The sequence below is a fragment of the Bos mutus genome, unplaced genomic scaffold (genome assembly GCF_027580195.1).
Source record: "Bos mutus isolate GX-2022 unplaced genomic scaffold, NWIPB_WYAK_1.1 CTG202, whole genome shotgun sequence".
NCBI lineage: Eukaryota > Metazoa > Chordata > Mammalia > Artiodactyla > Bovidae > Bos > Bos mutus.
Window position 1 is genome coordinate 456,716 of NW_027219475.1, and position 15,019 is coordinate 471,734.

At 43.0% G+C, this 15,019-nt stretch overlaps 1 protein-coding gene across 1 annotated transcript in view; it reads right to left on the minus strand.

Annotated features, from left to right (window-relative positions):
• Window positions 1-13,231: 13,231 nt before the first annotated feature.
• The window catches only part of LOC102273687 (antigen WC1.1-like), a 54,245-nt gene continuing 52,457 nt past the window's right edge, over window positions 13,232-15,019 (minus strand). Inside the window, 1 exon segment of the mRNA XM_070366757.1 lies at window positions 13,232-13,486. Coding sequence (XP_070222858.1) covers window positions 13,341-13,486 — 146 coding nt within the window. The 3' untranslated portion in view covers window positions 13,232-13,340.

Here is a 15,019-nt window from a genome sequence, read left to right on the forward strand (position 1 = left end):
TTCAAATGTATTCTTTTTAATGGCTGAGTAATACTCCATTGTGTATATGTACCACAGCTTTCTTATCCATTCAGCTGCCGATGGACATCTAGGTTGCTTCCATGTCCTGGCTATTATAAACAGTGCTGCGATGAACATTGAGGTACACGTGTCTCTTTCCCTTCTGGTTTCCTCAGTGTGTACGCCCAGCAGTGGGATTCTGGATCATAAGGCAGTTCTATTTCCAGTTTTTTAAGGAATCTCCACACTGTTCTCCATAGTGGCTGTACTAGTTTGCATTCCCACCAACAGTGTAAGAGGGTTCCCTTTTCTCCACACCCTCTCCAGCATTTATTGCTTGTAGACTTTTGGATCACAGCCATCCTGACTGGGGTGAAATGGTACCTCATAGTGGTTTTGATTTGCATTTCTCTAATAATGAGTGATGTTGAGCATTTTTTCATGTGTTTGTTAGCCATCTGTATGTCTTCTTTGGAGAAATGTCTATTTAATTCTTTGGCCCATTTTTTGATTGGGTCATTTATTTTTCTGGAATTGAGCTGTAGGAATTGCTTGTATATTTTTGAGATTAGTTGTTTGTCCATTGCTTCATTTGCCTATCTTTCTTGTTCAGCCCTTTGCTGAACAAGATCAGCAACATGTAACAAAGAGCTTGGCACTGAATTGGCTTCATTCATTTCTCCACAGGCCCAGCTTCTGATGCCCAGACACCAGAACAGCTCAAAGCTACTAAATCAAAGATAAGCTGAATCTATATGGAGAGCATGAAGACCAAGGACCCTTCCCCACTCCCACTGGAGAGTAAGAAAGCACTTTGTCTCAGACACCATCTTCGGAAGAGAAACAGGGAAGATATCTGCTGAAAAACCAATTCTGGCAGGGAGCTTGAATCTAGAAGTAGTGAGATAATTATTACTAAATTAAGTGAAAGGACACATTTTAAATGAGAGAGTCTGTGTTAACTTTATGGACACTTTTAATACGCACAAATATCCTTTACTAGTGTGCAAGATGAAATCAATTATAAAAACAGAAAATACTATATTTATGCATATGTAAATTCTGTAGGAATCAAGATTGCTGGGAGAAATATTAACAACCTCAGATATGCAGATGACACCACCCTTATGGCAGAAAATGAAGAGGAACTAAAAAGCTTCTTGATGAAAGTGAAAGAGGAGACTGAAAAAGTTGGCTTAAAGCTCAACATTCAGAAAACGAAGATCATGGCATCTGGTCCCATCACTTCATGGGAAATTGATGGGGAAACAGTGCAAACAGTGTCAGACTTTATTTTGGGGGCTCGAAAACCACTGCAGATGGTGATTGCAGCCATGAAATTAAAAGACACTTACTCATTAGAAAGAAAGTTATGACCAATCTAGATAGCTTAGTAAAAAGCACAGATATTACTTTGCCAACAAAGGTCCATCTAGTCAAGGCTATTGTTTTTCCAGTGGTCATGTATGGATGTGAGAGTTGGACTGTGAAGAAAGCTGAGCACTGAAGAATTGATGCTTTTGAACTGTGGTGTTGGAGAAGACTCTTGAGAGTCCCTTGGACTGCAAGGAGAGCCAACCAGTCCATCCTAAAGGAGATCACTCCTGGGTGTTCACTGGAAGGACTGATGCTGAGGCTGAAACTCCAATACTTTGGCCACCTTATGTGAAGAGTTGACTCATTGGAAAAAACCCTGATGCTGGGAGGGATTGGGGCGGGAGGAGAAGTGTACGACAGAGAATGAGATGCCTGGATGGCATCACTGACTCGATGGACATGAGTTTGGGTAAATTCCGGGAGTTGGTGGGGGCAGAGAGGCCTGGTGTGCTGTGATTCATGGGGTCGCAAAGAGTCGGACACGACTGAGCTACAGAACTGAACTGAACTGATCACAAATATAAAGAAATATTTTTGAAGACATCATTTAGCTTCTTGATATTTTCGTTTTAAAGGCAAATGTTTTCAGCAATTATCAAGGCAAAATTTGATTTTCAAAAAGAAGGAGATTGTCACCAACAGACATGTCACAATGAACTCTGCAAATCTCTATCTTTAAGGATACACAAGACAAACCACAACATACTAACATGTGACTTCTTATTAAGTCTTAATCATGACCAACAGAGAAGAAAGGGTATTCGTATGATTTATCATTTGGCAGTTTTTCAATAAAACCACCCAAGAATATCACAGGAAGAAAATTTGAAAATAAAAAAGTACAGCCACACTGTCTGTATGACATAAAGGAGATGAGCTGCAGAAAGAGTTCTTTGGCTCAAAAAAACACAAACAGCCTAATTAGTCTTTCACATTGTGTAAGGAAAGTCCTCTTCTGCTGATATTGAATGATGTTTTAAGAGACTGGGTCAACTCAACTTTTCTGCACAATGGTTAGAACTGTGAACTGATAATTTTGGATAATGTCGTGCTTTGATTCCTTCTCTTTACTTTTTGTGAATCTACTGTAGGTTTTTACATTTTTGTTGCCATGAGGCTCACATGAAACATCTTGTAGACACAACTAGTGGTTCAAAAGTTAAAGAGTCTGCCTGCAATGCAGGAGACCCAGGTTTGATCCCTGGGTTGGGATCCCTGGAGAAGGAAATGGCAACTCACTCCAGTATTCTTGCCTGGAGAATTCATGGACAGGGGAGGCTGGCAGGTTACAGTCCCTGGGGTTGCAAAAAGTTGGACATGACTGAGCAAGAAAAACACACATAGACACAACAGTCTATATAATATTGATAACAAATTAATATCAATCTCATACTAAAGCTCTACATTTTTATCCCGTCCTATATTTCCTGTATTTGATATCAGAATTTACCTCTCTTTATACTGTATATCCAGTAACAAAATATTTTTTCTATAGTTATTTTAATACTTCCTTTAGACTAGAGTCAATTGGTTAGCACACCATATTACAGTGTTAGAGTATTCTGAATTGGATTACATGTTTACATTTACAAGTGTGTTGTATATTTTCACTTCTTTCCTATAATAATTAACATCCTTCATTTAGGTTGAAGAACTCCCTTCAGCAATCTTGTAAGGCAAACCTGTTTTGGTGAACTCCCTCAATTGTTGTTTGTTTGGGAACGTCTTTATCTTGTCTTCATTTCTGAAAGACAAGCTTCCTGAAGAAAAAAAAAAGTATTCTTGGCTAGCAGGTTTGCTTTCATCAGTTTGAATATATCATCCCTTTCTCTCCTGGCTTGACAGGTTTCTTCTCAGAAGTCCACTGGTATTCTTGAGGTAATTTCTATTTTGTGAGCATTTGCTTTTCTCTTGATGCTTTTAAAATTCTCTCTTTGTGTTGATTATAAACACTGTGTATTGGAGACAGTCATTTTGAATGAACTCCAAGAGGTGACCTATTAGCTACATGAACTTTATATTTTTATATATATCATCAGATGTGTAACTTATCTGGTATTATTTCTTTAAGTACAGTCACTGTCCCTTTCTCCCTCTCTTCTTCTTCTGGGACTCCAATAATGTTGTTCCTGTGAATGTTATCCCATTGTCCACACAGATTCTTTCAAAAAAATTTTTTTTTCTTTTTTGTCCCCTGGCTGGGTAATCTAATTCTCTTGTCTTCAGCCTTACAGAGTCTTCTGCTGTTGCTTATGCTCTCTGTAGCATTTTTTATTTTGTTGCATTTCATACACTGTAATCTTAAGCAACAGAATTTTTGTTTGGTTATTTTTTTTTTCTTTGCCTCACTGCACAGCTTGAGGGATCTCAGTTCCCTGACCAGGACTGAACCCAGCCACGGCAGTAAACGCATAGAATCCTAACCACTAAACCATCAGTAAACTCCCTGTTTGCTTCCTTTTTTATGATTTCTATCTCTGTAAAAAAAAAAAAAAAAACTGAATTTATTCTGCAGAGTAACTCAGCCTGTGCACAACAAATACTGAATCCATGCTCTAGGACCTTTGAGCCACAAATATGAGCTTGCATCCTGAAACTACTGAAACCTGCTTGTCTAGAAGCTGTGCTTAGCAACAAGAGAAGCCACTGTATAGAGAAGCCACAAAGAAGAGTAGCCTCTGCTTGCCACAACTAGAGAATGCTGGTGGCAGCAACAAAGACCAAGTGCAACCAAAAATTAAAAACAACAATAATAATGATAATAAGTAATGTTTTTAATCTTATTTTATTCACATAGTCTCTTCATGAATTTGTTTAATAGCATATTTGTGTTTTCTTGGAGTTCACTGAATTTCTTGTTGGATATGTCAGGGGAGTGCGTAATTTCCTCAATTCTGTCTCATCACAACAAAAATTTGAAGCGATGGACCAGCCATCGGACAGACTGTGTCACAGCTCTCGGGCAGATCAGTGTTACAGCTCCGTGTTACTTCTCAGTTTTATTTAGAAAATAAAGGAAAATACATCCTTGAGGCATGAAGGCATGCCGACCCAAAAGACGCAAAGAGAAGAAAGAGAGAGAGAGCGGGAGAGCATAGGAGAGAGGAAGAGAGCAGACAGGCAGAGAGGGAGTGAGGGACAGAGGGACAGAGGGAGAGAGGCAGAGAGGGAGAGAGGCCCCCAGCCCTTTGGCTCCTCTTTTTGTGTGTTTTTTTCCTCTTCCCCCTGAGCCTGCCTTATGTAAATTGGGCTAGCCAGGAGTGCTGTTTGTTCCACCTGAAGTCCTCAGTCCGGTCCTCAGACCTTCCTTTGTTCTATTTTCATGGGCTTTTCCCTTACTTGTCTTTTAGCCACCGCCATTCTGGACTCTTTTGTCCTATTCTAACTACCTAACATCCCTCCACCCCGCCCCCCGCAAGAGATGGGAGGCCCAATTCTTTGGGAATAGGGGCGTTGAGGTCTTTCTGGCTACTTCCTGCTGAACTGGGATGGTGAGGGTCATTGGGCCTCCTGCTCTTGCTAGTCTCAGGCCTCAGAGTCCTTATAGTGGTGTCCATCTAAGAGTGAGTGATATTTTCTGTGGTCGGCTGTAGTTTTATATATCCTTTTTGAACTGGCACTTCATGTTGCAGCTTTCTGACTTGATGGCAAAGGTTTAGCCTCTATGGTCTCAAAATTGGACACTACTGCATATCCAGCTCTTCTTTTTCCATCCAAGATGAAGTTGCTTCCATCAGTTTACCAGATTTCCTCAGAATTGGTCAGAGGATCTTCTGAAAATCCCTCTTCGGGTTTTGTCCAGTGGTCCAAGGTTTCTAGGCAAGAGTGAAAGGGGAGAGAGCCCTCAGAGGTAGGCAAGAGGGTGGCTGGGTTAAGAACCTCACAAGAGGATATAGTCAGGTTTGGATTTTCCATCAGCACTACTTGATATCTGAGGATTCTTCGCTCAGACATCCATAAATGGCCTCTCCTACTTAGGAGTTGTTTCACTTGGTGGCTGGTAAAAAATAGTTAGTTTGCCCCCAAAAGAGAGTTTTAAAGCATCTTCTATCAGGACTGCAATAGCTGCAAGGTTTCAAAGGCAGGGAGAGATTTCTTCCCAGTAAGGGAGGAGGACAGTCAGGGACCACTAGGAACTGGTGGGAGAATATTTGTCCCTCCTAGCAACAAAGTGCTCAGGTGAATCTTTCGTAATTGTTTGTCCTGTAGCACCCAAAATGGTATAGGTTTGGGAAGAGAAGGCTCTGGAGTAGGAGGTCAGGACAGAGTAGGTAGTCCCTGTGTCAACCAAGAAATCTCAGACCTACCTGCCACATTCAGTTTCACCCTTGGCTCCAGCCCCTGATCTGTGACAGGACGGCTGGCTGGCTGGAGTGGGCCACTTCAGTCCTGTTGAACCATTGCGAGGGGAGGCTTGGCACTTGACCTTGAGGCTCTTGGGTCCCAAGACAGAGTGCCGTCCAATGTCCTAGTTGATGGCATTTGTAGCAAGCTGTTTTAGGACACTTGTCATGGTTTGGACACTTTTTGGCCCAATGCCCCGCCTGTCTACAGATTAGGCATTTGCCTCCTTCCTTGTCCTTCAAGGACTCGGGGTTTGCCATAGGGCTTCCCTGGAGGGTGGCCAGCATCTTGGCATGGCTTGTCTTTTCCCTTTTCTCCCTCTCCTGGGCCTTGGCCTCCCTCACCTGTTCTCTGTTATAAAAGATACTGGTGGCTGTCTGGACCATCTCATCTAAAGAGGCAGCAGGGGTCTGCTGCTGTAACTGTTGTAACTTTATTCTGATGTCTGATGTGGATTGGGACAAGAATTTTTCTTTAAAATAACCTGTCCCTCATAAGAGTCTGAGTACAAATTGGTAAACTTTTGGAGGGCCTCTTTTAGCCTTTCCAAAAAGGCAATGGGGTTCTCATTGGGTTGCTGAGTTATAGCTGAGACTGGGCACAGTCTCACAAGTAATAGGCTTCCTTCCATTTCCATGATTGAACTATTTCCATGGGTGAACTTCCTTAGGGGTGAGTCTTTTTGAGACTTATCCTACCCAGTAGTGTTGCAACCTGAGAACCAGGAGTTCCCAGGTCAGGGTGCATATCCTCATGCAAGCTGAAGCATGGCAGCCTCCTGGAGATTGAATCCCCTGGCAGGTCAAGGCAGGTTGGCCTCCCTAGAATTGGGTCCCTGCAGGTCAAGGCGTGATGACCTACTGGGACCCCTGGACTGGGAGATCCCCGAGGAGGTTGAGGCATAACAACCTTTCAAGGACCAGATCCCTATGCAGGTCAAGGTAGGCTGACCTCCTTAGACCCCCTAGACTGGAGTTGGGCATCCCCAAGGTCTCCAGCATGACCAGTGCTGGGCTTGATTAAGGGGTTGTCATTTTAACTCATTGCCAGTTTGTTCACTGCAGATGGGAATAGATATTATGATGTAAAACAAACCAAGCCTGTGCCCTGAGACTGGGAAACTTCTCCTCTTACAGCTCTAAGGGATTGTAAATCACTGATTTCCTCCCCTAGCCCTCCATAAGAGCAGGTTAGGGTGTCTCCAAAGGTAAACATTTCATTGTCATAGACCCACTTTAAGTAGTAACAGAAGTAATGACAAAGGAGTGGGTTATCTGGCCCTGTTAGGGACATTAATTTAATAACAGGCTGGGTGGAGCAATGTTGCCTACAAGGGGGCAGGGTCCTGGTTGTAGGAGTTAGTAATTGGCTTAAGAAAAAATGGTAAGAGGCAACAGAGCAGATGTTCCATAAAAGTGGAGTGGAGATTTGATCCAGGGATATGTTTGTAACTTTAGGAGAAGGGTGGTAAGGATTTGGGCCCAAACGGTCTGCAGGGCTAACTCCCAAAGTGGCAAACATTATCTCTGGAAGCCCAATTGCCTTTGAAGGAATGCCAATAGATGGACTTCTAGCAGGCATTGTTTCCCTGTCCCCACCCTAGCAGGTTCACTGAGAGGTGCTGACATTGCACATGTTGTAGGAAACATGGAAGATGAAGGCCTGAATATCTAGAGGGATTGGATATTATACAGTATTTTCCTTCCAAGAGCCAGCTATTTTCTGGTTATCCCTCCAGAGGATTGTAGAGGCAACATTGTGGGCCTGGATGGAGCTCAGGAGAAGAGCATGAAACAGGAGGGAAGAGGGCAGGGCACAAATTTTGAAACAACGAAATAGCACAAAGGCATAACACAAACTGATTAAAAGCAATTGGGTCCAAGATGACAAGTCAAATTCAAGTAAACCTTAATCCCCAATCTGTAAGCTAAATGACATACCCAGAAGTGGCAGGACAGCTCCAAGGCACTGTCAAAGGATGGAGGAGTCGGTGGTTCCCCAATGGTTGGGATGATCTATGAATTCACCCAGCTTTCAAAACCTAGCCAAACCACATTCTATGGCAGAAGCCCTTTCCCTCTGCAATGGCCCACACCCTGTGGAGTGTGCTTCTCTCTGAATCCTAACAAATCCATCTCTTATCAGTTGCTGCATCTCTAACTGAATTTTTGCAATGAGACATCCGAGCCTGACCTTCATTAGGTCCTGAAGCCAGGAGTCATGGGTTTTGTCTGGGCTCAAGTCCAAGGAAAGAGGATCTGAAGAACAGGAGGAAAAAGCAGTGGGGAAAATGTGCCATGGAATCCTCTTCATAGCTTGCTGGAAAATCTGTTAAATACCTGACCTGTGCTCACAGATTTCATTGGCCTGATCCTTGACATGAAGAAGATTAAGGACAGAAGAACCTTCACCAGCTTGAGTAACAGCTACTAGGGCTCAGCAGATAGTGAAGCCTTTGGGACATACTAAGGAGTAGCCTCTCCAGAGTCCCTCAGTTGCACCCACTGCCACTCGCCTGCTCCTGGGGGGTTCAAGGAAATAAGAAACGAGAGATTGTGAAGGAATTAAGATTTTGTTAGGCATATGTCCCTCCAGCCATAGGAGTGAAGACCTCCTACCTTAACTAAAGGTCTTCTGGAATCTGAGGCTGAGCTGTGTGAGCTTTCTGCTGAGTTCATTTTTCATTGTCCTGGTTTCCAGCATGCTGGGCTTCTTGTCACTTTTACTGTGCTGGGTTTTCTTTGCATTCCACTTCCACCATGACAGCTTTTGCCAAGTTGGGCTTCTGCAGTGCTTGGCCTCCTCCTTGAGGGGGCCCCGCTGAGGTTGTTTCAGCCAGGTTAAATCAAAGTCACTGCACCATAGATGTCGGGGGAGTGTGTAATTTCCTCAGTTCAGTCTTATCACAACAAAAATTTGAAGCAATGGACCAGCCCTTGGACAGACTGTGTCACAGCTCTTGGGCAAATCAGTGTTACAGCTTCGTGTTACATCTCAGTTTTATTTAGAAAATAAAGGAAAATACATCCTCGAGGCATGAAGGCATGCCATCCCAAAAGACGTGAAGAGAAGAGAGAGAGAGAGTGCATGGCAGAAAGCAGAAGAGAGAGTGGGAGAGCATGGGACAGAGGCAGAGAGGGAGATAGGGGGAGAGGGAGAGAGGCAGAAAGGCAGAGAGGCAGAGAAGGATAGAGGCCCCCAGCTCTTTGGCTTCTCTTTTTATATGTTTTTTTTTTTTCTCCTCTCCCTGGGCCTGCCTTATGTAAATTGGGCTAGCAAGGAGTGCTGTTTTTTCTACCTGAGGTCTTCAGTCTGGTCATCAGGCCTTGCTTTGTTCTATTTTCATGGGCTTTTCCCTTACCTTTTAGCAACCGCCATTCTGGACATCATAGTCATAGTCAACAAAAGAGTCCGAAATGCAACACTTGGGTGCAATCTCAAAAATGACAGAATGACCTCTGTTCATTTCAAAGGCAAACCATTCAATATCACGGTAATCCAAATCTAAACCCTGACCAGTAATGTTGAAGAAGCTGAAGTTGAACAGTTCTATGAAGATCTACACGACCTGCTGGAACTAATACCCAAAAAAGATGTCCTTTTCATTATCTGGGACTGGAATGCAAAAGTAGGAAGTCAAGAAACACCTGGAGTAACAGGCAAATTTGGCCTTGGAGTACAGAATGAAGCTCAGCAAAGGCTAACAGAGTTCTGCCAAGAGAACGTACTGGTCATAGCAAACCCTCTTCTAACAACACAGGAGAAGATTCCACACATGGACATCACCAGATGGTCAACACTGAAATCAGACTAATTATATCCTTTTCAGCCAAAGATGGAGAAGCTCTATACAGTCAACAAAAACAAGACTGGGAGCTGACTGTGGCTTAGACCATGAACTCCTGATTGCCAAATTCGGACTTAAATTGAAGAAAGTAGGGAAAACCACTAGACCATTCAGGTATGACCTAAATCAAATCCCTTGTGATTATACAGTGGAAGTGAGAAATAGATTTAAGGGACTAGATCTGATAGACAGAGTGCCTGATGAACTATGGATGGAGGTTCGTGACATTGTACAGGAGACAAGGATCAAGACCATCCCCATGGAAAAGAAATGCAAAAAAGCAAAATGGCTGTCTGGGGAGGCCTTACAAATAGCTGTAAAAACAAGAGAAGCAAAAAGCAAAGGAGAAATTGAAAGATATACCCATTTGAACATTGAGTTCCAAAGAATAGCAAGGAGAGATAAGAAAGCCTTCCTCAGCAAACAATGCAAAAAAATAGAGGAAAACAATAGAATAGGAAAGACTAGATATTTCTTCAAGAAAATTAGATATACCAAAGGAACATTTCATGCAAAGATAGGGTCGATAAAGGACAGAAATGGTATGGACGTAACAGAAGCAGAAGATATTTAGAAGAAATGGCAAGAATACACAGAAGAACTGTACAAAAAAGATCTTCAGGGCCCAGATAATCACAAAAGGTGTGATCATTTACACTCACCTAGAGCCAGACATCCTGGAATGTAAAGCCAGGTGGGCCTTAGGAAGCATCACTATGAACAAAGCTAGTGGAGGCAATGGAATTCCAGTTGAGCTATTTCAAATTCTAAAAGATGATGCTGTGAAAGTGCTGCACTCAATATGTCAGAAAACATGAAAAACTCAGCAGGGGCCTCATGACTGGAAAAGATCAGTTTTCATTCCAATCCCAAAGAAAGGTAATGCCAAAGAATGCTTAAACTACTGCACAATTGCACTCATCTCACACGCTACTAAAGTAATGCTCAAAATTCTCCAAGCCAGGCTTCAGCAATATGTGAAATGTAAATTTCCAGATGTTCAAGCTGGTTTTAGAAAAGGCAGAGGAACCAGAGATCAAATTGCCAACATCTTCGGATCATCGAAAAAGCAAGAGTTCCAGAAAAACATCTATTTCTGCTTTATTGGCTATGCCAAAGCCTTTGACTCTGTGGATCACAATAAACTGTGAAAAATTCTGAAAGAGATGGGAATACCAGACCACTTGACCCACCTCTTGAGAAACCTGTATACAGGTCAGGAAGCAACAGTTAGAACTGGACATGGAACAACAGACTGGTTCCAAATAGGAAAAGGAGTACGTCAAGGCTGTATACTGTCACCCTGCTTATTTAACTTCTATGTAGAGTACATCATGAGAAATGCTGGGCTGGAAGAAGCACAAGCTGGAATCAAGATTGCTGGGAGAAATATCAATAACCTCAGGTATGCAGATGACACCGCCCTTATGGCAGAAAGTGAAGAGGAACTCAAAAGCCTCTTGATGAAAGTGAAAGAAGAGAGTGAAAAAATTGGCTTAAAGCTCAACATTCAGAAAACGAAGATCATGGCATCTGGTCCCATCACTTCATGGGAAATAGATGGGGAAACAGTGGCTGACTATTTTCTGGGCTCCAAAATCACTACAGATGGTGATTGCAGCCATGAAATTAAAAGACGCTTACTCCTTGGAAGGAAAGTTATGACCAACCTAGATAGCATATTCAAAAGCAGAGACATTACTTTGCCAACAAAGGTCCGTCTAGTCAAGGCTATGGTTTTTCCAGTGGTCATGTATGGATGTGAGACTATAAAGAAAGCTGAGCACCAAAGATTGTTGATGCTTTTGAACTGTGGTGTTGGAGAAGACTCTTGAGAGTCCCTTGGACTGCAAGGAGATCTAACCAGTCCATCCTAAAGGAGATCAGTCCTCGGTGTTCATTGGAGGGACTGATGTTGAAGCTGAAACTCCAGTTCTTTGGCCACCTGATGCGGAGAGCTGATTCATTTGAAAAGACCGTGATGCTGCGAGTGTTTGAGGGCAGGAGGAGAAGGGGACAATAGAGGATGAGATGGTTGGATGGCATCAAGGATGCAATGGACATAGGTTTGGGTGGACTCTGGGAGTTGGTGATAGACAGGGAGGCCTGGCATGCTGCAGTTCATGGGGTCGCAAAGAGTCAGACATTACTGAGCAACTGAACTGAACTGAACTGATTCTGGACTCTTTTGTCCTATTCTAACTACCTTACAGATAAAATTTATTTATTTCATCAATTCTCAATGGTGAACGGCCATGTGAGCTGCACTGGGTAAAGTCCTGGGCATCTACCCATCCCCAATCACAGCCTAGAACTATGAGGACTGAAGGCATGAGTGTATGTCAGAGCCCTGGATACCATGCAAGCCATCAACGAAGTAACTGGGTGGGTTCAGCTCACATCCAGGCCACCACTCTCAGGTTTTATGTTAGAACAACAGCTTCTCCACATGTCCACAATGGAATGGGTGTGGGTGGGTGGATAAATGTAATCTTTACTTAGGCACTCCTACATGACAGCTCTCTCTACCCTGAGGAATCACAGCAGGATCATGTTTATATTTTCAGTAGTAGTCAGATTAAGGCAATCTTGAAACAGCATGTTTTCAGAGAAGCCCATTAGTCTGAAATTCTTCCTGTAAGAGTTTAGTCATATCAGACTCCTCCATCCACATCTTTGAAACAAGTAGCTAAATGTTCGTGATCATTCTGTCTACATTTCTTCTTCTAGATCTCATCTGCTTAGGTCTTTCTTGCCCTCCTGTCTGACCTGGATACAGGGTATGGGTGAGCAGCAATTTTCCCCGCATCAACTTGAAGAGATATGTAAGCTGATATAATTCACTTAGAAGGAGAGATAACTGGGGAGACAAGAAATAGCAGCATCCTGAATAAATAGTAGGAAGTGACGGAGAGGAAAGAATGGAAAAAAACATTTCCTGCCATATGAATAAACAAGAAATGTCACAGTCATCAATGATTTCTGGCCTCCAAATGTAAGTGAGGGGTCCTAAAACTTTGATTGTGGGGTGCTGCCACCCTCCATGGTGATTGCTGAGGAGCTGGGGGAATGCAAGAAGCAGCCATCTGCCCCACCTTAAGGTGAATGGGGAAACAGGGTTGGCCCCAGATAGCTGAACTGCATATGGAAGAGTTGAATTCAGTGAGTCCAGAGGCTTGCATCTTCCCATACATAGAATACTAAATTCCTTAACTTGGTACCTGATCTTCAGACTGCCTGCTCCCGTTGTTGCAAACTCATGTATAGCCTGACTTGCCTTCCTGCCTTTGTGGAGCAGTTTACTCAGAGTTACTGAGATGCTGTCTCCAGGGCCTGGAGTCCTGAACATTCCCACCAAATAAAATAATGCTACTTTCAGGTTCTGACTATAGTTTTTGGTTGAGAAGTTCATCATGCTAGGAAGAAGGGTGTAAATGTGGACCAAGTTTAGACTCTTTTTTCTAAGTAAGAGTGACCTGGAGGATTTGTGATCCCAGGCAAAGTCATGCCCTCATTAGCCTTTGAAGGATGTGAGAAAACAGGGCAGTGCACTCATCGTGTATTTCCTTTGAGGAAAATGGTGTTTGAGGACCAATCATCTAAAAGCATCTGACATGGAGCTTGCTAAATTATTAACAAAGCAAAAAAGTTACTTTATTCAGAATATTTCATTTTGAGCAATTTTCATGTAACACAACTACAGGTCAGCATTACTCTATTGAAATACAAACAATTAGAATATCTGAGGCTTCATCTCATATTTAATACAACATCACGAGAAAGTCACTGAAGATGTTCCCGGGACACTGAGTTCAACATCATCATACCCAGGGTCCCCTTTCTCCCCCTGGAGCAGCCAGGGGCTCTCTTCTCCTTCCCCAGGATTAGTTTCCTCTCTAGAGACATTTAGAAAAGAGCCTGAAAGAGGAAAGAGAAATATAATTAGAACTGAGACAAGGGGACCAGACAGTGTGGTGGAAGTGAGTTAAGCATGTGGTGATGACAAAGCATCCCTGGGACCCAGGTAGGAGGGAGGCTCAGGCTATTTCTCATCAGTTACAGTGAGGATAGATCCCGGCTGTCCTCTCAGATCCAGTCCATGTGGTCTCTGGGGCCTCAGTTCATGCGGAAATCCTGCATCACAGGAGCTCTGGGAAGACCTGCCTCCAAACTACACAATCAGCAAGGAGATGCACAAGAACGGTAAGGATCATAACAATGTATTTAAATGTTCTCCTCTTACAACAGACAGATGTGAAATCACAATGAGAGGAAGAGTGGAGAAAGGAAAACCTGAGTTCCTCACTTACAAACCAGTTCTGCTTTTAGTTAACTTGACTCCTGTTCCCAAATGTCCACAAATACTATCACAGGTGCAGCCACAGAGGCCCCTCCCCAGGGACCACATGGGCCCTCAGATGGGGAGAAATGTTTTTCTCCAGAGAATGAGTGTCTTCTCTCGGCTACTGAAACGTCTGGAGCAAATTAGACTTCAGCTGACCTCAGACTCTGAGTCCATGACCCACCAAATTGGCTTAATGTTAAGGCCACTGTGTATCATAGATGCTGACATATAAACAGAGTTCATCTTAGATTATCAGAATGCCTCACAAATTCAATACTACAGTACATTTTTTTAAATCTCTAGCTAACTTTCATGTATAAGACAGCACAGAGGTGTTATCAAAACACTTGTTCTAGTTTTGGATTTCATAAATATGCTCAATTAATCTGGAGAAGGAAATGGCAACCCACTCCAGTGTTCTTGCCTAGAGAATCCCATGGATAGAGAAGCCTGGTAGGCTGCAGTCCGTGGGGTCGCACAGAGTCGGACACAACTGAAGCGACTTGGTGGTGGCGGCTGCTCAATTAACCTATGTTTTCTTTTCCTTTTGGCCACTGAGCAATGAATGCTTGTGGGATCTTCATTGCTTGACCAGGGATTGAACTCAGGTCCCAGCAGTGAAAGTGCAGAGTCCTAACCACTGTTTTGTCAGGAAATGCCCTAATCTGTAAATTCTAATGCAAGCATAACACATAATTTATTTTGTAGTACAGAAACATAAATGCCAAAAGTAGAGTGAGTCCTCACTGTCAAGGAGTATGACACCATTAAAGACAGCATATTGTTGAGAAGTGAAGTGTTAGTCACTCAGTCATGTCCAACTTTTTGTGACCTTATGGACTATAGCCCACCAGGTTCCTCTGTCCATGGGATTCTCCAGGTAAGAATATTGTAGTGGGTTGCCATTCCCTTCTCCAGGGGATCTTCTCATCCGGTGATCAAACCAAGGTTTCCTGCACTGCAGGCAGATTCTTTACCATATGAGCCATTGAATGCATGAGATTACCCAAATTTAAAACTCTAGAGAAGCTGGGAATTGAGAAGCTCAAGTTCACCCTTTCCAGGACAGAAAGAAAAGATTGCAGGAGATCAGCTAACACCACTCA